The following is a 24,275-nucleotide window of genomic DNA, read 5'->3' as shown; positions in this document are numbered from 1 at the left end:
TATATATACACACACACACATACATATACATATATATGTATAAACAGCAACAGGGATTTTTCTTAACGCAATAAACTCTAAAGTCATCTTGACACTTCACAATTCTTTTAGACAGCGACACAAATTTTCTCTCAGTGTGCTGAAATAAACACCTTTAACTTGTGAATAAAGGAGGAGGAGCGAGGAAGGAGGAGGAGAGAAAAGAGGAGAAGGAGAGGTAGGAGGAGAGGAAGGAGAAGGAACAAACAACATTTGCTTTACAGCAGTTGAAGGAAACAGAAAAATTAAACCTGAAATTCCAGTTAAAATGTTTGCGATAAACTTTAATAGAAACTTGGCTAACGTTATTTTTTACCAAGCAATTTTTACAGTTTTATTTGTTCAAACAAAATCCTCTTTTTAAATAATCTCACATATTAACGTAAACAACTAAACCAATCAGAATGTCCTATTATGTATTCAGTTATTAAAATCGTGGTAGAGAGCACTCATCGGAACGCACCGTTGAACTGTCAATCATATATTTGCGTCACGTGCGAGAACTTTCGTCACATTATTTTGGCTTGCGAAGGTCAGATACGACACGTCGTCCCAGGTGAGACGGTGTCCGTGTCAAAAATAAGGATAAACTGCTGAAGACAACAAAACTAAAAGCATTGTCGACTGATTGATCGTGTTGCTCCTGTTTGTTGTCGACGCACTGAGATGACGTAGTGTAGAGAACAGAAAACATCAGACTTAGTCCCAAAAAATGTACATAAATAGTGGAAAACTCAGCAGATTCGTTACACACACACACACACACACAGCTAACATGTCCACACTAACAGGAGGCGGAGCTTAAGAGAGAGAAAAGGCACAAAACCAGGAGTTTTTTTTCTTCATCTTCAACATGAGAAAAAAGGAGAAAAACTGCGACTAACTCCCGATGCAAAAGTATCGCACACAAGTGGACGAGTGACCCGAGAGTTTCTCGACCTCGTGACCTCCTCGTCTCGTCTCGTCGTCACTGTCGGTGAGAATTCCAAAAATTGTTTCTTTAAAGACGGCGGCGAGCTCAGCAGAGCATCTGTGACCGTCGTGTCTGTGCTGTGGTCTCAGTGTTTGTGTGTTTTGTTTTGCTTTGGTGACTCGGGGGTTTGACCTTTGACCTCTGCCTGTCACTGCAGCTGGACTTTGTACGCACAGATGAGGAGTTTGACCTGAGGAGAGGAAAACATGACGATGAGAATCCAACACTGCTTCATTTCACCAATAATCATGATTTTGGTTATTTTAGATAATAATAATAATACTGCACTACTATAGTTGTTCATGTAATGTAAACATAAAATGTTTACATTACATTTTATGTTTATAATATTTGTTTGTATTGCTGCTATGTTGAAACAATTTCCCCTTGGGGATGAATAAAATATTTCTATTCTATTCTATTCTAGTCCACTAATGAAAATGATCAATTTTAACGATTTCTTTGTTCCATGGAGCAAAGAAACTGGAAAAATAATATAATAAAAATTAATAAATGATAAATAAAGCCCTATCAGGAAAAGTACTTATACACACAAGGGTTAAAATGTTAATAAAATAAAGTAAAAGGTAATAAAATCTTTAAATTTAGGTCTAAAAAGATTTCAAGTTTTTAGATTGTAGGAGCTTTTATTTTGGTGGTCCAACGTGCTAGCTGTGATAATGAAAATCAAAATATTGACATTTTGGTTTAAAATAAACGTTAACATGGATTTCTCTTAATCTATAAATCCATGAAATATAAAAAAACAGCAACAAAATCATTAAAAAATTATAAAACAAGTTTTATTTGATGCTGCATGTTAAAAAAAATTAAACAATAGAGTTGTTCACTGGTGATCAGATCCAGTCTAGACGAGTTTTCGGGTCACTATATGGTTTTCCACTGAGATTAACTTTTATTTTCAAACACTGGACAAGATGGAGAATAATCCCTTAATCCCATCCTACTCCTACTACTGGATCATTTTACACTACGTCTTAAACGTTGTAGATTAAATGTGATAATTCTCTGTTACCTTGGCCGTTGGTGCTTCTGCCAGACGAATGAAGAGTCTGTTAATCCCCGGGATTGGATTGAACGAGTAGATGAAGTGACTGTCCTGAAAGGTTCAAGATTAAATAAACAAACAAAGGAGAAAAAAAAGAGAATTAGAAAAACAAGCATTTTCAACTGGAAAAGTCGTTAAATAAGAGGCCAAGTCACGCTTCATATGATAAGAGTTTTTTTAGATTATATAGCATCATGATAATCTGGAATTATTTTGATTTTACAGCTGTAGAATTGTCAAAAAATAGCCTTTAGTATCATGTCTGTGATTGGACGATGGTTGTTCCGCAGTCCTGAGGTTCTATCGTACTGACAAAGCTCTATTTCTCTGCTTTCTGGTATAGAAAACTACCTGGATGTCAATAAAATAGGAGAAGCTACGGGATGCATTCAATGACCTTGGTAAATTGCATCATTCTTAGGGGTCCACAGTGTCTTTTGAGCTTAGAGGAGAGGGTTACGAGATGCATTCAGGAAACCGTGTCACACCACGGACACACCCAGTCCATAGTTTTTGAATTTTTTAGATATCGCAAACGGTCTAGGAGTTACGGTGATGAGATGTACGCATGCCGGGTCAAAAAGTCTCGAGGGAATTTGTCTAAATGTGCGTGTGTGCGTGTGTGCGTGTGTGTTTAAAATAAACCCACCAGGAAGATGGGCAGCTGGAACTTGTCGTTGAGCACCACGGCGTGGACGCTGCAGGGTCCACACAGCCTGGCTATGACCTCGTTGTGGAAGTTGGCGTGGAAGATGAAGAGGAGGATTCCTGAGCCTGGAACCAGGAGGGAAGGGAAATGTAGAAATGGTATTAAATTAATTTGAATCCCACTTTCACAAAGACAGACGAGAAGAGAGACAATAAGGCTAATGAAAATTAAAATAACTGTAAATCTAACTATTTTATCCTGATTCATTCAGATCCTTCAATATTTACGTTTTTAGGCTTTTTTTAATCGTTCATTATGTTTACAGTTCTTGTATATTTGTATTTTTTTTCCAGCTTTTCTTACAGTGTCGTATTTGTTGCCTCATTCTTTTTTTCTAGTCTAGTTTTTAAGTTTTCTGCTTTTTAAATAAAAATTCACAGACTCTGGGAGTTCCTTCCTGCCCTCGACTGTCTCTTTTGTGCAAAAACTTAAATTGAGCAGCAACACACTCCAAGGACAGTGAGCAGAGAGGGACGCAAGATAAATGTCATCATAAAACATAAATTCTTAGCATCTGATACAATGTTACCACACAAACTATTGCAACACTACACTGTGCTAGGCCACATCCAGGCGAATACGGCACAAACTGTTGATAACATTGTACACATTACAGAAACAGAGACAGAATGAACCCAGCAAGTGAGAAAGTTTGTTCACGTGTTCAACCCCGTGTATGAAATCTCTACAGACACAACGTGTTCTAGTGATCTTTGATAGACTGACTGTCAAACAATCTCCAAACGCAAAAACAATGACCGTCTCCGTGTGGACGGGCCTTTGGTCCTTTTTTTCTCCCCACCCCTCCCTGCTGTTTTACCCTCTGGCTGAGGCTGAGCCTTGAAGGCAAACTCCATGGAGAAGTCTGGTCCTTCACAGAGTCTGTGACAGGCCAGAGGGAACACGGGCTCCAGCACCTGCAGGCGAGACTCAAAGTACCCTCTGATGGTGTCCTCGGCCACACTGGACAACCTGAAGGGGACGGGGACAAAAGTGCTGTCAACAGGGAGGAGACGCACAGTTTAGCAGCAGCCGAGTGAACGTGTGGTCAGACTCACGTGTTGATGTGGTCCTTGATGAGGTCGCACACCATCAGGTTGTTGCCGAGCTTGGCGTAGTACATGGCGCTGTTCTTGTGCTTGGACAGGATGTTGCAGTCGGCTCCGTACTCCAGCAGGAGGCGCACGATGTCGGCGTTCCCTCTTTTACAAGCCTGAAGAAGAAAGTATTTTTCCTCCATTTTTTTTTTTTTACAAACATCAGGATGAAACAATGACACCGAGCGTTCCAGGGAGAACGTGAGGGGTCAACAAATCCGGGATTTATGACTCTTTGACGGGAGTCGTTCGAAAGACTCGGCTCATTCTTATATTTAGTTATTTTCTAGAAGCCAAAGAAGTTGAAAAAACTCCTTCAACTTGGTGGAAGTTATGCTGAAATACTTATATTATTTTCATTGTCAACCACATAATTCCACATGGTGGCGCCATATCCCCACACTGTGACAGTGAGTGACAGTCATGAACAAGGCGAATAAACAGCTTTTATCCAGTATGTCCTCAGGGAATAACGTGTACAGTCCCATATGGACGTGATGGACGATTTGCTACGTGACGTATTTGACGTACGCGTGAAATGCTGTTACCTTCATCAGCGCCGTCTCTCCGGTTAGCGCCTGAGCGTTAGCGTAGGAGCCGGCCTCCAGCAGGATCGCAACGGTGGTCAGGAAATTCTGACAAGAGGAGATGGAACAAAATCGACAACGTGAGGAAAAATGACGACTAAATATCGGCGCTGTAATACAATACAAGCACAAATGCTTTGTCACAACATTCACAGATCTGTATTTTACTTTGTTTTTTGTATTTCTAGCAACTTGTACATTTACTCCACTACATTTTCCTCCAACTCTCTTTGTTACTTGTTACTATCAAATAAAATCAGAAGAAGAAGAGTTGGTATTATGGTCTGTATTTCTAGAGCTTCTCTAGTCTTGATGAGCTGCTTCACCCATTCACACATCTTTCATACCTCTAAAACCTAAGTACTTTTTATATCAGAAAATTACTTTTGATTCAGTAAATGTCATATCCTTTAAATTTTCCTTAAGTAAGTATTATTATAAAAGGTTATTTAAACTTTTTTTTTTATCCCTTTAAGGTACTTTATGCAACTTTATGTACTTTATTTTTGACAGATAAGTTTATGAGTATTTTATTAGTATTTATCAAGTTTTTTGTGAGGTGGGTTACATAAATAAACCTTCCTTGTAAAACTCTTTATTTATTTCCAGACACAATTAAAAAAACGAGTAAATTGGACAAACCAAAGCAAGCATTCAAACTTAAATATAACACATGATTTGTTTCCCCCTTTGTTATTTTTCAGAAATAAAGAATCTCTTTTTATACGTAAACTTCATAGTTTTCTTTTCATTCAGGTATTTAGTTAATAATTTGTGCCAAAAACTATTAGAAAATTACGTTTATGTGAAATTTTTCACGTTTGTTTAGGTTTTCTGTGCCTTTAATATAAATCACATCACGTTTATCTGTGTATGAAAAACTCTACAAACATGAAACTGACTTTTCAGTTTGGTTTCAACACAAATTTAATGCATCAACAACAACAAAAAGTGGCAGTATTTGTGATTTCTCTCTTACCTTCTCAGCAGCGTGCATCAGTGCCGTGGAGCCGTTCTTCTGCCGTCCGTTCACCCTCACCCCCTTCTTTATCAGCAGCCTGAGGATGTCGTCCTGTCCTCCCGCCGCCGCCAGCATGGTCAGGGACATGCCGCTCACGTCCTGTGGACAAATGGACACACATACAAGGCTACAGTGTCATGGATGAAAGGGGGCGATAAAGAGTCGTCTCCCTTTACTTTCCTACGTTACAGGTGAAGGTGGAGAATCCCTGGAGCCATTTCCTCCGAAAGAAAAGTATCTAAAGTATGATAATATCTTGACATTGATCATGATCAGGCTTCAGTGTGAGTGAAGATGCCAAAGAAGTGTCCATAAAATCTTAAAAAAAAATGCAGAGGGTTGCTGTGGCCACGCCGAGTTTGCTCATTTACGTAGGGTGCACATCGCCAAAATGGACAGCAAAATTAAAAATGGCTGACTTCTTGTTGAGTTGAGGCCATGGTTTCTATTGACTTTTTTGTTCGTCCTGGTCTATAACATCTTCCCACCAAGTTTCGGGAAATTCGGTGGAACTAAATTTAGCCTCCGTTTACGCCTTAGGGGATCGCTATCTATAGAGCTCTGGAGCAACACACCGGTCAGGAACCTATGCCAATATTGCATTAATGCCAGACCTGTCCTGCATGCCAAGTTTTTATGCATGTTAACTGTTATAATAGTAATCTGAAGGATAACAGTAGATCCTCGCGTGAAGTTCTGTCAGGAGCCGTTTCGGGGCCCCTGCCATTCATGGCTTGGGCCCTAAAAACAAAAGTTACGCACTAGATGCCTTTAATTATAAGAAAATCCTCAACCTTTAAATCAAGGAACATTTTTATTGTTCAAGCAGAGGTTCCTTACAGTACTAGGTAAGAAGGATGAAGTGAAGGAAACATAATTACAACAGGGTGTGGAGTCATGTGCAACTTTATGTACAACAGTAAAATAAAGAAAATCCATCATCTACTATATAAAAACAAAAGGAGAAACATTGCTTTGCAACATTGGACGGTAAAAATGATGAAGTGTCTCTCATTTGACCTTTCACACATGAACTCTTCTCCCAAGTTATGAGTGAACTGAAAAACAGATCCTGCAGAAAACTGATGCATATGAATGAATGAACACTGATTTCACTACAGCTGCTACTGAGGAAGAAAACTCAAGTTTTCCTCTCTGATAAATGGCAACAGTGACGCCTGAAACTCTAAAAACATAATTTCCTTTTCATTTAATCGCAGATAACAATCGCATGTTGTCAATTGTTATTTCTCTGCCGACTGTCAATGACTAACAATTATTCTTATAATCGATTAATCTGATGTTTATGCAAGTACATTTTTTGGTCCAAAAAACTCAAAATGACGCTGTTAAACGTCTCGTTTTATCCACGAACCAAAACATATTCAACTTTAATCATTTCTTTGTTTAACGGAGCAAAGAAACCAGAAAATTTTGGAAAATCTGAAAATTTTAGTTGTCGATTAAAAATGAGGTTGGAGGTGGATTAATCATTGTAGCCCCAAACTGCAGTGACTGAATATTTCAATTAAGTGCATTTTGTACATTAATTTACTTTTAAAACTTCAACAAGGGGCTACACGGTGGTGTAGTGGTTAGCACTCTCGCCTTGCAGCGAGAAGACCCCGGGTTCGAGCCCCGGTTGGAACAAGGGCCTTTCTGCATGGAGTTTGCATGTTCTCCCCGTGTGTGCGTGGGTTCTCTCCGGGTTCTCCGGCTTCCTCCCACAGTCCAAAAACATGCAATGTGGGGAATAGGTAAATTGGACACTCTAAATTGACCATAGGAGTGAGTGTGAGAGTGAATGGTTGTTTGTCTCTAGTTGTGTGTGGCCCTGCGATGGACTGGCGAACTGTCCAGGGTGTACCCCGCCTATCGCCCGATGTAGCTGAGATTGGCACAGCACCCCCCGCGACCCTCTGGTGGAGGATAAAGCGGTTAGATGATGACTGACTGACCTTCAACAAGGTTTGCAGCTCAAAAAAGAAACGATAATACTCGGAAAACATCTGGCAACGCCCAACACTATATATTTCCTAAATCTATTGCAATTTTAATCGGCGTTTTATTCCCTTTTGGATTATTAATTGCTGTCGTTAAAAATAAGGCTTCACTTTTACAAAGTATGGATTTACAAGCCGAAAATCCACTAACACGTTTGTCATGATGTGTGCTAAACGCAATCGATGCGATATATTTGAAGCAAATGATCAAAATGAGATGGTCAGGTGATTAAACGGACAAATGCAGTGTATATTACCTTAAATTAGAGTTCATTAAATACAATAAAGTACTACAAATGCTCTTTACATTTTTGTGTATAGTGATATAAAAATACAGCCCAACCTTTCAAACTTCTTATTAATAAACATGGAATAAAACACATGATTATATCATTCATCAACATTTGATCCCAGATGCTTTATCGTCCACAAGGAAAAATATGCCACAAGTGCAGGCTGTCGGGGGGGTTTCTACAACACACAGACGTCTACAGGCTAAAGCAAAGTTATTTGGTTCACTTGGATCAGGCATTCAGGGAGAGCAAGTCAACGGACATCCTCCATCATCATCATCATCATCGTCGCCATACTGAAGGAACGAGCTGGAAAACATTTGCTGGTAGGTTTCGATTCGGTGAAATCCACAGAAAAAAATACTGAAAACTGTGCAGGCAGAGAGATTCACGTCCAAGTGCGTTCTGGAGGTAAGGAGCGACGAGTAAAGATCCTTCTCTGTAGAATTGTCCACGTACTGAGGCTGGTAATGAGGCTTAATAACGGGGACAATTTTAACGGCTCATTGCTGTTGCTGTGAATATTGTGTTTGAACTAGGGCTGAAAAACATTACATTTCCCTTTAAAAATTCCAATGTAAAATCAATTAGCACATTGGGATCTAGGGGGATCTATCAACAGACAATACCCTCCCATTTATCCGGGCTTGGGAGTGTCCACTTGACCCAATTAATGGGGAACCATGGGAATTGGGCACAGAGGTTGGGGCGGGATTCTATCCAACAACCCTCCAATTGAGAGTCACAATCTCCTTTCACAAAGGCTGTGGACTGCCAAAAGTAGTTTTTCTTACCTCTTCATTACATTTACATACAAAACGTCAAAGTTCTAAGTGGCCGAAGCCCTGTTAAGTTGAGGCCTTGGTTACAGCAAATTTTTTTGTATGACTTGGGCTATAACACCTTATTCCCACCAAGTTTGGGGAAATTCGGTGGAACATGTCTCATGTGGCAATGCTCTATCACATTTGTAATTGTTAACACTGAATATTGAAATGAAACTGACTTAAAAATACATATGGCTACAAATATAAAATCAGAATACCAGAAGGCAAATCGTAAATTAGATCCCCAAGCCTTTCAGCCCTAGTTTGAACCTTGAGATTAAGTGCCACCGTGGCTACTGTGTGCCAATGATTTGTTGCAAATTAGGTTTGGCAAAAAAAGTTAGGTTTACGTTGAACTACATGGTCACATATCAAAATTACAACAATTCCCATTGATAAGCTTTGATGATGTGACAAACTGACACCCCTGTATCATGGACTGTTACATTAGGTATACACAATCTAAACATATTAATAAACATTAATAACTGCTTTTTAGGAGTCCGAGCTACAGTACAAACATCCTTAACTCCACTCAATTAGCATATATTCATGCAACAGTACACCAACAGCTTAGTCTGGTAGACTAGTTTCTAAGTACTTCAGGATGGCAGGCCGAGTCGGAAAAGATCCATACGCCTGCCAGGATTAGCGTTTGTATTCCACTACAGTTCACATCAACTGAATTTTTTAAACCCCATGTGATTTGAGGTCACGGCCACAGTGCTCAAACACTTCCAAAGTGTCACGATCACCAAGTGCTTTCCAGTGTGTCCATTGAAAAGGGACATTTACAGCGACAGATAAACAGGACCATCCCAATCTGTGTTTGAAGTAAGAGTCTCGGGTTCTCGTTCTCCAGTTTCTTTGGCGGCAACCACATGCCCTTTTCTTTTCAATGACTGGATTGAGTTATGCACAAAATACTTGACTTCCCTCCATGTCCTGCTGCTCAAGGCAGGCTCAGCAGCTAAACATGCATCACAATCCTTTTTGCCAGGCACCTTGGACAGTTTACTGAAGTCTCCGAACTGGCGCCTCACTGCCGCCTGCTCCTCCTCGCTCCATAATCTCTTATTTCGCTTCGGACGCTTGGCACTCTCTGCGGTGGATATGGGCGAACTTTCCTGTGCCACGGGTGCCCTATCAGGGACACTGGGTCCAAGGATTGTTGGGACAACCTGGGCAGTTGTAGGAATACTAGGTGGGCTTGTGGGATAAGCTGGTGAGCCTGTGTGGTTCAGTGCTGTGAAGGAAGAAACGACTGGCCTACTTCGGTCATTTAGTGAGGAGAATGCCGGCATCATTGATGCACTTGGGGTATTTAGTGTTGTGTATGTAGGAATCATTGAGGTAACTGGAGCATTCAGTGAGCTGAAAGCAGGAATCATCGGTAGACCTGCAGTATCGTGTGGCGTGTACACAGAAGACATAACCGCCATATTCTGAGTAAATGAAGAAGACATTGGCAGCAGGTGGTTGTTCTCGGAAGTGTACGGAGGAGGCATAAGTGCATTTGTAGTGTTGTGTGGGGTAAACGTAGGAACTACTTGTGTATCGGTAGCGTTCAGTGGCGTGAAAGAGGAAATTAATGACTGACTCGAATGGAGGATATTTGAACTAGTGGAACACAAGGATGCATAGCTTGTGGTCATTTCATGGGGGAACGGCGGTGACGAGTCTCTCATGTTTGTTGGAGGTGCCATTGTCACAAGGCAGTTTGAATTAAAGTCATCTGGATTTACTGTCGTCAAAGAACAGACGACATTGGTGTCCTCCAAATCTTGCTTGATGGTTTGGACTTCAGGACTTGTAGGACTCTTTGGATTCCCTTCAGACTTCCCTTGGTTTATTCTCCTCCGTAATGTCTGTAGTGTGTTGTGTACATAGTTTTTGACGTCTGTCCACGATCTTTCACTAAGATTTGGCTCAGCAGCTATGCAAGCGTTGCACTGCTTTTTGCCTGGAACCTTCATGTTTGTGATGTAGTCATTCAAGTAACGCTTGACTGCAGCTTGCTCCTCCTCACTCCAGGGTTTTCTCTTTAAAGGGGTCTTCTGTGTGGTTCCTAAAAGCACGTAAAAAAACATGGTTATACAAAAAAAGCAAGATCTTGGTGCAAGAAGCAAGAATAAAACCTAAAGAACAATCAAGTTCATGACCCCAGAATCAGTGAGTCCACAGGTCGGCATGACATCAATGTCATCCTTCCAAGTACAGAATTGTATGTACAGAGACTTTTGCTGTGTTTCCATTGAGTGGAAAGGTTTGGTTTGGTTCAATAGGGACATATTTTCTTTCTATTACCATTAGGAATACAGTACCAGCCCCAACCGTTCTATTTTATTGGGTTTATTTTCTGGCTGTCTTTCTCTTCAACGCCCAGTCTATTGTCATACAAAGCTTGACTTCTTGTTGAGACAAACCTGTTTTGTCGCGTTTGTTGCCGTTGTTTGTTGACACGCTACCTATCTCACAGATGCGGCCATCAGGCACAGCCCACACCCCATCTAAAAAGTTACACAGGTACTTTACTTGGTAAAACTGCAGGGTTTCACCATTTCAAACTGTAGAAACATAGCTCATGTGATCAGCCATGTCAGACATTGGCGACCACACAGATCGCACGCTTTGACTGTGCATGATCCAGGTAGGACAATATATTAGAAAAGATTGTGGGATTCAGTACGCATTTGTGTTCTAGTATGAATGAAACCAAGGGGAGCGAATCTCTAGGCAGAATGCGTAAACTTTGAGATTGGTTTGTTTGTAATTTCAAATGCTTACTATACTTTGAGGACAAATCCAACATTTAGTATCAAAGAAAAACAATACTCACCATCATTTGAGGTGGTAGGTGAACTTGATGGCAGTGTGGGTTCCATCTTGATCAGTTCTTTGCTCACTTCTTCAAGCTGTGAAGCGTTTTCAGACAGCCTGTAACACTCCTGACTGTTCAATCCGACTAGCTGGGCTACTTGGTCCAGTTCACATTCATTTAGGCTCAGTAGCTGCCAACAGGTGGCAACTTGCTCTCTTATTGATGAGGACAGAAGTGTGTCCGGGTTTTTAACTCCGCATTCCACAGCAGCTCGGCGGAAACAATCCAATCCTCTGATGAAGGACGGACCTTCGTTGCGGGCAAACAGGTATGGATTTGTTGTCGACACGCCCACCTGGTGTCGCTTTTCAATTAGTAAGTCAATCGACAGCACCATCTTTTCTGTGAGCAGAACCAGCATGTTCCTGCCAAACTGACCTTCAAGTTCCAACCTTGTGAAAAAGGCACGCAGTTCCAGCTCTAATTTTGTGCTTTTCCTGATATGCTCTGCAGATAGCACAGATGTTGCGTTACTCTTCCTGCAGTTGTAAGTTTGCAAAAGCAATCGCCCTATGTTTCCTACCCGTCCTCTGTTGAAAAGACAAACATCTGCTAGTGTGGCTTCGCTGAGCTTTTTCCATGTTGACAAAGAAGGACTTTCTTTCAGGTCCTTCCTGGCTTCGTCTTCCTCTTTTGCGATAAAACGGTGTAGTTTCATTAAATCTTCTGTCAAAGTTGATACGTCAACCTTTTTTATTTCTGGCTTTACAGATGAAGCAAGAGCTTTGCGAGAAAAACACTCACTCCATTTTGTATCGAGAAGGTGAATGAACTTTTTAACTTCACTTTCACTCTCACTGTCCTCGGTCATGCGACTTTCCCCAAATGCAATTTCTGCAGCTCGTTTCAACGAGTAGCCAATCTTTGAGACGAGAGAGACCGTTTTAAACTTGTTGGAGCCAGGATCAAATCCGCTCGCCTTTTTGGCCCCCTCAACAGCCAATTCAAATTTGGATGGTTGGCATATTTCATGCAGATACTTAACACTATTGTCAAGCTCGTTAACAGCAACAATAAATCTACCCAGTTCCCTCATCTTTTGTGCAATGTAAGCAAACTGAGACTTGTCATGGTCGTACTTTACAGCCAAGGCGTTGCCATATTTGCAAATAAGTGGGTCGTTTCTGATATGCCTCGAGATGTCATCCTGATGCATGATATGGACGATTTCCTCGCAGCCTCCAGTTAAGAATTCCGACATTGGAAGCAACCGGGAGGCAGCAGAGTGGACTCTACTTGTCCCTTCAGAAGGTTTGTGGTCACCCTTTCTGGCCTTACATGCTCGCTCATGTCTCCATAAGTCAGTTTTACGATAAAAAGCAAAGCAGTGCTGGCAGGGCAGGAAGTCACGGACAGATATGGCAGGATTTTTCACCTGTTTCTTGGTCACAATTTCCCCTTCGCCACTTTTAAGAACCTGGCAATTGTGCTCATAATCTCCTTTATTGCGAATTTGGTCAAGCAAAGTCTGCCTGAGTTTGGAACCTTTGGGGAAGTGTATTGCATGGGCGACGTCCGTTTCCAAAGCGTGTTTCTTTTCCAAGTGCTTTGTAAGTTGGGTGAAAGCCATTTGGCAATATAAACAGAAGTGCTTTTTGGGCGGCTCTTTTTTCTCTTCATCTTCTGGGCAAGGCGTTATGTTGAGAACCTTTTTACAAGTCCTTTGACTAGATCGTGTCGGTTCTTTCTTCTCGAAGGTTTTCCTACAGCGGCGAAGTTGCCTTTTAGAGGTCTCCTTTGTGCCCAGCTCAGAACTATCTAGGTCTTTACTATCTAAATGACCAGCAACCACATCGTCCATTTCATCGTTTGACTCATCGGGGGAACACAGTTCGTCAGTTAGCTCCGTTTTATCGTGCTCCATTGTCAAAATCCATTCTGCGTCCAAACTCATTTCACCTGATAAACCGCCCTTTGTGTCGGCCAACATCTCATCTTCCTCCGACTGCCTCGGGTCCTTATATGCTTCACTATTCTGCTTGACGGCTGTATTACAAGCAGTGCTTCCATCATTTCGGAAGTTTTTATAGTCACTCAGTATCATCTGCTTTGAGTTGACATCGTCGGGGTAGCATGCCATCCCTTCAACCTTATCCTTAAGACAATCCAAATGCTGGAGTATATTATCTTCTATTCTTGTCGTTCCCTCTTGATTCCTTGCATTGTCAAAGTTAGAAGTCAACCTAAGAGCATCACTCAAACTCGTCTCTTCAATCAAGCTCCTCTCTCCTTCAAATGACCCCTTGCCACCAATAGTACATGCCTGTAAAAGAACAAGTATATGTAAGACTCATCACCAAAACAAACCCAATGAATAATTTGATTACGTGAAGACACAGTAATTAGGAAACAAATGCTGAAAGTACAAATTGTTTGGATTTTAGTTAACTTAACTTGTGGTGATAAGTCAAGAAACTACTTTTGGTATTGCCTCGTCAAAAATCCCTCGACATTTTAACACATCTGCACCTTGGCCATGCCCCCACCAAGATCCAGACTCATTCAAACAGTAGTCAACGTGATGGCCACACATCACTATTTAGCCCAACACAAAAGCTGACACCTCTCACAACTCGGTACAAAAACGACATGTGACCCATTTGAGAACAGTTAATGGCTTTATTGGATCAAGCAGCGTTTTGACATTGTGTACGTCTATTCGTAGGTATGTGTAGTCATGAGGTGTTGGATGAAATGCTACATGGAGGGAACATAATATGCACTAGACTTTACTCTTGATGTTGTATACAAAAGGATGAATTAGCACAGCTGTGTTTTTAACAAAAATGTAGTCTGGGATCAGGCCAGATACAGGTGCACAAAACATGAGGACACCTTGGTGTTCCATCACACAAATAACAATATTTTTTTTTGTTTAAATGTCTTGAATAGTTAATGAAAGATAAAAGACAAAAAAGTGCTAAATATATAAGTGTTACTAGTGCATGTTGTGTTATGACTGCGACGGTGACACATATTCTGAGCGCATATGCAGTTTGTACCTGCTTCAAATGCTTTAATCTTGTCCCCGTTGACTTCATGTTTTCAACGTCTTCATCCAGTGCTTTGGTCACTGCAAGGAAAAATTAACACAGTCTCTCTTGTGCAAACATTACAATGAATAATTTGAAATTCAAAATAATACAGGATAGTATCTCTGTGGTTCCAAAACACTGGATTTTTTTTGGTTCCCTGTTCAAAATTGCCCCTTTTCCAACTATGGTCCCAGCTCGTTTCGCCTTGATTTAGGTTGGTTTCCCACTACAATAGTACCTACTCAACATGGGCGGAGTCATCACTGTACGGCTGCATGAAACTCAAGTACCTACCTTTGTTTTACACATGACACACGTGCACACAAACGAGTGACTAGTGACTTGTATAGCATTTGTTTTCAGTGTAACTTAATCATTAAAATCAGTTCATTAAAACTATTTGTTCTGTACTTCCTTGAAATACAGCGGTAGGGTTTGTGATGTCGCTCGTGATCGCTAAATAAACCAGACTCCTTTGTTAAATATAGAGATTTTAGACATTTCCCTGGTAATTGTTGGAGATTAACCCACGTTTTTAGGATCGTTAGGTTTTTTTAATTGATCTACAGTTCGGCATTGTTCTGCTTGATTGTTGCGTCAGACATCTCTTCCTGTGACGGCGCTCTGACCAATCAGTGGCCGGCAGTCTGGCACCGTCACGCACAGAGAGGCACTAAAAAAATACCAGGTACTATCGCTAGGGGAAACCCTAATAACTAAATAAATAAATAACTGCGCCGTGCCGAGGCGAGTCGAGCTGGTGGAAACGCACCATAAGTAACACACATGAAATGTAGTTTAGATTGGAAAAGATTTGTTTAACATATCTAAATGAATACAGATATGGCTGTAGATTAAGTCGTTACATGATACACAAATCTGGGTCACGATAGTTTGACATCTTTAAAAAACAATGTTTGGGAAACACTGCACTCACTGGCATGCACAAAAAAAAGACTCTAAACATCCCCTCTATACAAACTGAAAAATATAATTTCCAATTATAATTCTGATTATATAATTATATACTATAATCTGTTTTACCAAAATAAAAATAAAAAACATATATAAAAAAACTTTATATATATATATATAAATCTATATATTCTGCCCAAGTTGAAACAATAGAGCTCAGCTTTGGCATGAGCTAGAAAAAATAACCCACTTAATCTTGTAAAATATATCTAACATTACAACATATTATTTCTATAAAGTTATTTATATAATAAAAAAAAGGTCACACTCTTACCTTAGTCGGCTGCAGAAGGCAAAGGCGCTCGGAGACGTGAAAAACATCTTGAACTGATGCGTCATTCGCAGACGTTCACGGCAAAGTTTGTTGATGAAGACATTCCTCTTGTGACACAACAGGCTTTTAATTTCTGAATAATGTGTAGGTTATTTTTTATAAGATCCCCTGAACGTAGTCGCCAACACCATGTATTTGTATTAAGTCGGTAAAATATGTCTGTTTCGGAGACAAAACCCCAACATTTATGTCAAATACTGTTCAAACATTATAATGTTCCTCATCTGTCCGAAATTTTAGGCTTGTTCGTCATCGTGGACGTGATGGTGTCTGTGTTAAAATAAATAAATGGATGAATTAATAGATAGATAAGAGTTCACACTTCCACTCACACTAGCACACACATTGGGGCAACCAAGGTGCAAACCGTAAAATCCAGGATTTTTTCTTTTGTCTTAAAAGGCTCAAAACCTTGAGACTCGATCAAAAAAAATCTAAATAAATAAAGACGTATAAAACAGAATGAAAAACATTCCGACATGACTTACCTCCTGGTCCAGATTGTAGTCCTCTTTGGAGTTGAGTGCTAGTTTTACTGCCATGTAATCTCCGCACTTCACAGCGTCCCGCAACTCACCTGACGTAAAAGTAGAGCCAAACCAAACCAAATCGTGGTGAGGGACACTGAAATGATCTTTAAAATCACTCATAATACACAAGATTACATAGAAAAAACAACCAACACCACAAACATCTTCATGGTTTGAGAATATCGGCCAAATTGAACAGCTGTTGGATTAAAAATTCAAAAACGGAGTCATTGGTTACATCCACAACTCAGGTTAAAATAGTTCTGGTATCCGTCAGATCTTTCCTACAGAGACTCAGCAGTCACTGAGCTTCTAAATAAATGAGTTTTGAGTTTACTTTTAAGAACTCCCAGGTCTGTCCAGCCTAAAATGATGGAGTGAAGCCCCGTCGAAACACTCACTTGGTGACAGTGGTGGACCCGACAGGATCTCATCCTCCCCGTTCAGATGTTTCTGGAAGTCGTCCAGAGTCATCCAGTCCAGGTTGAGGTCCATCCCGAGACTCAGTGTGGCCTGACCCTTTTCTGTCAAACACACAGAAGATAGAGAAGAAATCTTCAGCACAGGTTTGTGTAGAAACACAAGAGGGAAAGTTGAGATGTTATTACATTACATTACATGTCATTTAGAAGACGCTTTTATCCAAAGCGACTTTGGATAGTTTATTGTTTATTGATGTTTAAGATGTTTATTGTGTTGGGGTACACACCAGATTTGTCAGTGCCCTCCAGTGTCTCCTGCGTCTCCTGATTTTCCTCACACGCCATGAAGAGCCTGGGCTCGCTGTCCTCTCTCCTCTTCTTCTTGTCGTCCGTCGGCGTCCTCTTCTCCCAGCTGGGTCTCTGCGGCTCCTCCTGCCTCTCCCGTCGCTCCCGTGAATCCTCTCCGGCTCTTGGTTTTACCGCAGTTTCTTCTGCCTCCCTCTCGTCGCTGTCCAGGCTGAAGCCATAGCTCTGGCTGGGCCTGGAGGCTGAAGAGGAGCAGAGGAACACCGTTGTTTTAAGTATCTTCACGTCACTCTTTCAACTTGAGCTCCAAATTTAGATCTTTCTATCGTGTTAATGTGTGTGTCGTTCGTACCGTCAGACTGCTTGGTCCTCTCCGTCTTCTCAGACTCTGCCTTCTGAGCTGGAGACTCTTTGGACACCTTTGGAATCTTCTCGATTTTCCCAATGACCTGATGTGGGCAAAGAGACGGAAATGATCAACAACACCGTTAATATCAATTATAGTTTAAGAGAAAAGTGAGCGGCACAAATGTTCTCCAAGAAAAATGACAGGAGAGGAGGGTGAATAACATTTTCCCAGCTTCTTAAAAGTAAATATTTTCTGGTTCCTTTGCTGCACATAACAAAGAAATCATTATAACTGAATTATTTTTGGTCTGTGGACATAAACAAGACGTTTGAGAACGTCATCGTTTCCAGGTTTAAAGGAAACAAATGGCACTTTTCCACTATACTACAGTCGTCTCTAAACGGTTTGGGTTGCTTTCCATGACATCATAGTTACCTCCTCGACGTGGGCGGAGTCATGGTACCATGGCGGCACAACGCAAACACACAAACTAGTGACTTGTAAAGCAGTTGTTTTGGTTGTAACTGAATCATTCGAACGAGTCCAGACCATTTTCCGGTCCAAACAACTCCCTGATTAGTGGAGAAAAGTCATTGTGATGTGCGAGAACATGTGAGAACGTGTGATATTGCGTGTGAGAACGTACGCATGAGAGTGTGTGAGAACGTGTGAGAACCACGTACCTTAGTTGGTTTAGTGACGCTCTTCTCCGGCACGGGCTGCCGTCGAGGAGCTCGATCCTTGGCCTCACAGTTGAGCAGGAACTTCTCAAACAGGTTAGCGGAGCCCGGGCTGTCCTTGGAGCTCGCCACTTCCTCTTTGGCCACCTCGTCCTCCTTCACCTTTGTGCTGCTGCTGCTGCTGACTGCGGGGACAGAAGACGCGGAGGACGACGTGGACGAGGAGGACGCCGCCACTTTGGCGGGCGCCGACGTGCTCTCCTGCCCTTTGCTTTTCACCTTCTTGTGCAAGGCGGAGCTGTCGCTGGAGTCCGAGTGTGGGGCGCTCTCCTCTTTGCCCTTTGACGTGAGGCTCTTCAGTTTCTGGAGGCTGCTTTCCTTCAGCCCGACGTCTGTTTTCTTGACCTTTTTGTCAAAAAAGATGTCCTTGATGCCCTGCAGCTTTACTTCCCACTTCCCCCTCTTCTCTTTGGACTTATCGTCCAAGCGGACCTTGTCAAATGACTTCACGGCGTCTCTTGACGCAGAGTCGTCCACCTGGGGCTCTGACGGACCCTCACTCAGGTCGTCCTCCAGAGGAGCGGCGGCCTCGTCTTCAGAGGTTTCAATCTTCTTGTCCTTCTTCCCTTTCTTCTTCTTCCCCTCCTCTGCCTTCTCTTTCTTATCCTTCTTTACCTCTTTCCCCTTTTCCTTCCTCTGCTTCTTGGAGGGCACCGGCTCGTCGTCCTCCTCTTCGGAGTCCATCAGCCGTTTTTTCAGATCGGCCTTTTTCTCCTTGGTGGGCGAGGGTGGAGTGGGGACCTTCTCCTCCTCTTCTTCATCGCTCTCCGGAGCAGGCTGAGGCCTGACCTCCTCCTTCCGTTTCTCTTTCTTCTTCTTCTTCTTCTCCTTCTCCTTCTCCTTCTCCTTCTCCTTTGGAGGAGATTCATCCTCTTCCCGGATCTTTTTCTTCTTCTTCTTCTTGACGGGCAACGGAGCCGGGCGTTCTTTGTCACTGTCGCTCTCCGAGTCGGCGTCAAACACCTCGGTTTTTACGGGCAGCGGTTTCTACAAGAAAGAAAGGAAAAATCGGATTTAAACACAACGTCTTTGCTTTTTCCCCAAGATCTGATGATCAGTTCTCTTTGAAAATACAGCCCTGAAATCACTGGGATAACTGTAAAAACAGGCTTTAATATTGTCGATTTCAGATTTTTTTAAACGTGAAAAGGTGGAGCCTTGTGTTCGTAATATACCGTCATTTGGTTTGTATCTGTAAACTTTAAGAAAATGTGCACAAATACAGAGAGACACATAAACTAATGTGATAAAATCACATTCTGAATGAATAAAATTAATGTTTTCTTTATTTCGCTTTGTTTCGTTCTTCAAAATATAAATAGTTCAACATCCATTTCTGCAAAATTAATGACCGAAGGCTCAAGGCTTATTTTGGCCAAACCTGTACAATCAATCAAATATAACCGCACAACAATCGCACAAAACCAAACTAAAAATGTTGAAAAGCAACAAACAAAACACACAAAAAAAACAATAGTATTTTGCTTAATTTAAACAATAACTGTTAATTATTTTGCCCTTTAAGGCTTTTCTGGAACTTAATAGACAATTTTAACTCAACTCTGAGCTCGTTCTAACACTTAAACACACCTGTTCTGACATGACAATGTTCAAATATAAACAAAAACCTCTTAATTTTATGATGTGATAATATTTCTAACATTTATATATGGAAATCTTTGAAATAAAGGATACTAGTGTGGACAACAGGTGCATCCACACGCAGACTTTCCACATTTTAAACTAAACCAGAGAAGTGTGTGGATGTGGATGTAGCTTCAGACTCACCACGATCTTCTTGGCCTCCGCTTCCTTCTTGGCCTTTGCTTCGACGATGTTTTTCTTAAAGGCTAAAAGGACTTCGTGACAGTCCTCCAGATGAGCCTCTGGCTCCCACGTGTCGTCGTCAGAGCAGTAGTTCTTCCAGCGAACCCTGTAGAGAACTTCACCCTGAAAACAGAGAGCGAGAGAGAAGATTTAGACGGATGAGGCTCAGGTTTCAGCGCCACCATACGACATTTTTGTGATGATCACCAAATTGCAAGACAATTATATCACAATACGTCAGGAAATCCGTCCAAGTTAAAAGTGCAAGATTTCTCTATTTATTCACAAGATCGACGATCAATTTAGAGTCGACGACGTATCACCAAACTGATATTTTGACACACTCCTAAAAGGTAATACATGGAATTGACAACATTACATTAATTACAAAAACGGTCACTTCATTTTTAAAGATTCTGTCATTTTAACGCCAATTATTCGTGTTACAGCAGAATTTGACCACATTTAGAGTCAACGTTGTCGCTTCTAATGCGCGTAAATGTCCTTCAATTTCAAGAAATAAAACAGGTATTATCTGAAATGAAAGGTAATAAGTGTATTAGTGTACAAAACAAACGATTAATCGATTATTAAACGGTTTCTAGATTAACCGACAACTATTTTGATAATTAATGAATCAGTTTGAGGGTTTTTTCATAATTCATTCATTCATTTTTCATCTTCTTAAATGTGAGTATTTTCTGGTTTATTTACATTTTCCGATATTTTATGAACGAAACGATCACTTGGTCGAATATTCAAGAGATTAATCGATCGTGTAAATAATTGTTCGCTGCAGCTCTAAAGTGTATATGTTAAGATCATGTAACACAGATCAAAAACAGTAGATTATATTTTATTAGATTATATTTTACTGTCTTTACAGCGTTTCGCCACTCTCGCTCTTTAAGAACAAACATCTCAAAAGAAAAACGAGATTAATCTATATTCAAAGATTTTGAATAAATGAATAACTAATACATTTTGTTTTTTACATCATTCTCATTTTCATTCCAAAAACACTTAACACACTTAAAAATGATTAGTGTGATATTTGCACAGATCTGTGAGAAACAAATATGTTTTTTTCAGTTTGTAGAGTAAGATGTGTATGGATCAAGACAATAATTAATCTAAAAATGATATTTTGACACACAATGTGGCTTTAACAGCAACTTTATATCCACATATATCACCTGTGCCAGGATAAAGAAAATAAATATACAAACATGGGTTTTGTAGGCCGGGTTTTTGTTTCCAGGAACATGAAAAACACAAACTGTCTGAACTTGCAAAAGACTTGCAATTAATGTAATTGCTGTGACATTTCGGAGCTAAAGCGCTGACGATGAAAACGGGTTTTCGTGGTCACAATATAAGAAAGGAATAATCAGAATAATAAGTGCATCTCTAACATGAGTTAAAGTATCTCCATTATATCTATATGTGCTGGGCAGACGAGGTTAAATCAATTTGTTGAAAGCTCAAATGTCTAAATTACAGAATTCACAGTAAAGTTACACAGAAATGTGTAATTAGCACCGTTTTCACAAGGATTATATCCAGCCGAGGTCAAACTGAAGAGATATTGAGTTGAATTTATGACTCGGACATGCATTTGCATTATGATGTGTCCATTCACGACGTCACAGATCCATATATATTCATGTTTTAGTGCACATTCTGCATTCCTACCAACCACTGACTGCTGTACACATTGATTTTTCTGCTATTATTTTGCATTTTTCACCGTCTTCAAAGGTCGCATCATCTTCTGTCAATTCTATTCCCGATTTTCTCGGTTATTCGTTTGGGCCATAAAATGTCAGAAAAATGCTGAAAAACGTTGGAGCCTGGAAATGATGATGTCCTCAGATGTTGTTGTTGTTTTTGTTCACAAAACAAAAACGATTCAGTTTTAATGATTTCTTTGTTACACGGAGCAAAGAAACCAAGAAATATTCACATTTAAGAAGCTGAAAAATCTGAGAAACTTAAGTAATCAAATTATTGTCGCAGGAACTTGTGAGAATGTACAAAATACGACAAATATCTTAATTAAAAACCTAATTTAGCTCGTCTGATTTAGACAAGTATGTGCCTAGTTAGGTTTTACACTCAATTTAGAAAGTCTAATTTAGACATTTCTCTGCAAATACACTGGAAAGAAAAACAACTTGTGAGTACACACTATTACTGCACATGTGTGACTATATGGACTTTGTATTTGATTTAAACTTAGTTTTAAGACTATTACTACATACTATTTGCTTCATACTTGATTTAAAAAAGTGTACTTTAGACAGGGAAGTAAGAAAAATGACATATTGGTGCATCCTATGAGTACAAGTACGTTGCTACTTCGGTTTGAAAAGTCTTATTTGTGCATTGATCTGCAAATTCACAGGGGAAATGAGAAAAATCAACTACTAATTTGTGCTAATACTGCAAATATGTTATTATTTAGACTTTATACTTGTCTTAGAAAGTCCAGTTTAGACATGTGTTTCTGTATATGCCACAGAATGTAATACAAATTAAGTATTAGTGCATAAGTTAAGTTTTATACTTCAGTTTAAAAAGTGTACTTTAGACAGTTCTCTGCAAATTTGCTTTAAGGGCATAACGTGACTGCAAATATGTTATTATTTAAGCTTCATACTTGATTCAAAGTCTAATTTAGACATTTTAGTCTCTATATGCTATAAGTATTAGTGCATACTATTAGTACAGGTATACTGCTAGTTAGGTTTAGTTTAGTAGTTTAGGTCTAATTTGCAAATTTCCCTGCAAATTCACAGGAAAATAAGACGATCAAAATGTCTGTGGGCTCTAACACTGAAAATGTGTTAATAACTACGATTTATACTGCATTAAAAAACAGATACATTTATGCATTTTTCTGTAAATACACAACTAGTGCAAGCCATGAGTATAGTGTATTAATAATTCCTTAAATTATGTTGATATTAAAGGTCCAGGTTGGACAGTTTATGCTCAGGGAACTCGCAAAATAGGTTATTGACTTAGTTCAGCCGCGAGGCTACAATAACATGAGCAAACGTCAGTGTATTCGCAGTACTATTGATTTGTATATTTCAAATCAGTGATTAGCTATTCGTGTTTTATATCAAAAGGTAATAGTGGCGTAAACAGCGTCCTTCCTTTTCTGGCCTCAGCAGACGCAGAGAAGAGCGGACATCATGGGAGAAGTTATGCAGAAAAAAAACGATGCTACGAAAATATGGACGAGCCACAACAAAACAAAAGGAGGCACCGCTTTTAGCAAATATCCACGTAAATGCACCAACTTTAATGGAACGCACGCGTTTTTAGCCTCATTAAAGTGTGTGGACATGCAGTCGTACGTGGGCAATGCGTCGTGAAGCCAGTGAAGTCAGTGCCAGAGCCGGAGCCATGTCTGCGGCTGCCAAACTAGCCAGGCGGCGGCTACGTAGCACGTAGCATGTAGCACTTAGCATGTAGCTGGGTTTACCTGCTCCTCGCGCATGTCGATGATCCGCTCCACTTCGTACACGTCCTCCTCCTCGTCCTGCTCGCTGTCCGCGGGCTCCACTTTATCGGCGGCGTCGGCGGCGGCCATGGCTGCTGCTGCGGCTCGGTGCTCGGTCTGTCTTTTTTCGTCTGCGGTGTGTTGTTCGTCCACACACACACACACATACACAGAGGTAGGTACGGGCGTTATTAACGTGAAACCCGGCCAACCCCTCACTGACTGCGGCTCCGAGGAGGAGGAGATGAACCGAGTGCACAACAGTTACCGCCCGCTCCCACCGCGCCGCGTTCACGTACCGCGGCCGAACTCGTAATCTGGAGTTTTCTATTTTTTTTTATTATAAAAATGAACACATCGTCCATGGAAAGTGGTCGTTCTTTACATTTTACATTTTACATTTCAAAGTTAGTTTTAAAACGTTTATTTAACGATACGTTAACACGTAAGTCGTAATTATGAGATTCTAAGTCGTAATTATGAGATTCTAAGTCGTAATTATGAGATAGCAATTCAAAATTAAAAGATGCTAATACATAATTATGAGATGTTATGTCATAATTATGAGATGCTTAGTCATGATTGAGTTGCTAAGTCGTAATAATGAGATGCTATGGCTTAATTATGAGATGCTAAATCATAATTATGAGATAATGAGTCATAATTGTGAGATGCTGATTTATGATTATGAGAACTTAAATAATTATAATGAGATACAAAGTTTTGATTATGATATATTTACTA

The 24,275-nt window shown here is 40.4% G+C and overlaps 1 protein-coding gene and 1 long non-coding RNA gene across 4 annotated transcripts; both read right to left on the bottom strand.

The window, feature by feature from the left end:
- Positions 1-302: 302 nt before the first annotated feature.
- Positions 303-23,799, bottom strand: mphosph8 (M-phase phosphoprotein 8). Of its 3 annotated transcripts, XM_044014068.1 has the most exons (14): positions 23,514-23,792; positions 19,979-20,140; positions 18,134-19,177; positions 17,454-17,550; positions 17,083-17,343; positions 16,775-16,897; positions 16,332-16,420; positions 5,454-5,594; positions 4,436-4,522; positions 3,849-4,003; positions 3,611-3,762; positions 2,731-2,855; positions 2,049-2,132; positions 303-1,202 (listed from the first exon to the last, which is right to left on the bottom strand). In XM_044014068.1, exons 1-14 carry the CDS (start codon positions 23,619-23,621, stop codon positions 1,161-1,163), a joined length of 2,670 nt encoding a protein of 889 aa, XP_043870003.1. In that variant the 5' UTR covers positions 23,622-23,792; the 3' UTR covers positions 303-1,160. The 3 variants fall into 3 exon arrangements, with proteins under 3 accessions (XP_043870003.1, XP_043869985.1, XP_043869994.1); XM_044014050.1 differs by lacking the exons at positions 303-1,202; positions 2,049-2,132; positions 2,731-2,855; ... (2 more) ...; positions 4,436-4,522; positions 5,454-5,594 and adding exons at positions 8,866-10,686; positions 11,458-13,762 and having other exon boundaries at positions 23,514-23,799; XM_044014059.1 differs by lacking the exons at positions 303-1,202; positions 2,049-2,132; positions 2,731-2,855; ... (9 more) ...; positions 19,979-20,140; positions 23,514-23,792 and adding exons at positions 8,866-10,686; positions 11,458-13,762; positions 14,502-14,572; positions 15,784-16,296.
- On the bottom strand, positions 6,291-7,960 carry LOC122759301. Its single transcript, XR_006358252.1, has 2 exons — positions 7,454-7,960; positions 6,291-7,058 (listed from the first exon to the last, which is right to left on the bottom strand). It is a non-coding gene; the product is annotated as an uncharacterized LOC122759301 (long non-coding RNA).
- Positions 23,800-24,275: the final 476 nt, after the last annotated feature.

This window comes from Solea senegalensis, linkage group LG2 (assembly GCF_019176455.1).
Source record: "Solea senegalensis isolate Sse05_10M linkage group LG2, IFAPA_SoseM_1, whole genome shotgun sequence".
Classification (NCBI taxonomy): Eukaryota; Metazoa; Chordata; class Actinopteri; order Pleuronectiformes; family Soleidae; genus Solea; species Solea senegalensis.
The sequence above is the reverse complement of the archived record's forward strand: the minus strand, read 5'-3'. Positions and strand labels throughout refer to the sequence as shown.

What these genes read in the sequence shown, in the direction of transcription:
- mphosph8 (XM_044014050.1), bottom strand. Translation starts at nt 23,621, where the DNA reads ATGGCCGCCGCCGACGCCGCCGATAAAGTGGAGCCCGCGGACAGCGAG. An exon ending in GAGGACCAAGCAGTCTGACG is followed by an intron (nt 17,344 to 17,453) that starts GTACGAACGACA and finishes GCTCCTCTTCAG; the next exon opens with CCTCCAGGCCCAGCCAGAGC. An exon ending in ACTACAATCTGGACCAGGAG is followed by an intron (nt 13,763 to 16,331) that starts GTAAGTCATGTC and finishes GTTCTTTTACAG; the next exon opens with GCATGTACTATTGGTGGCAA.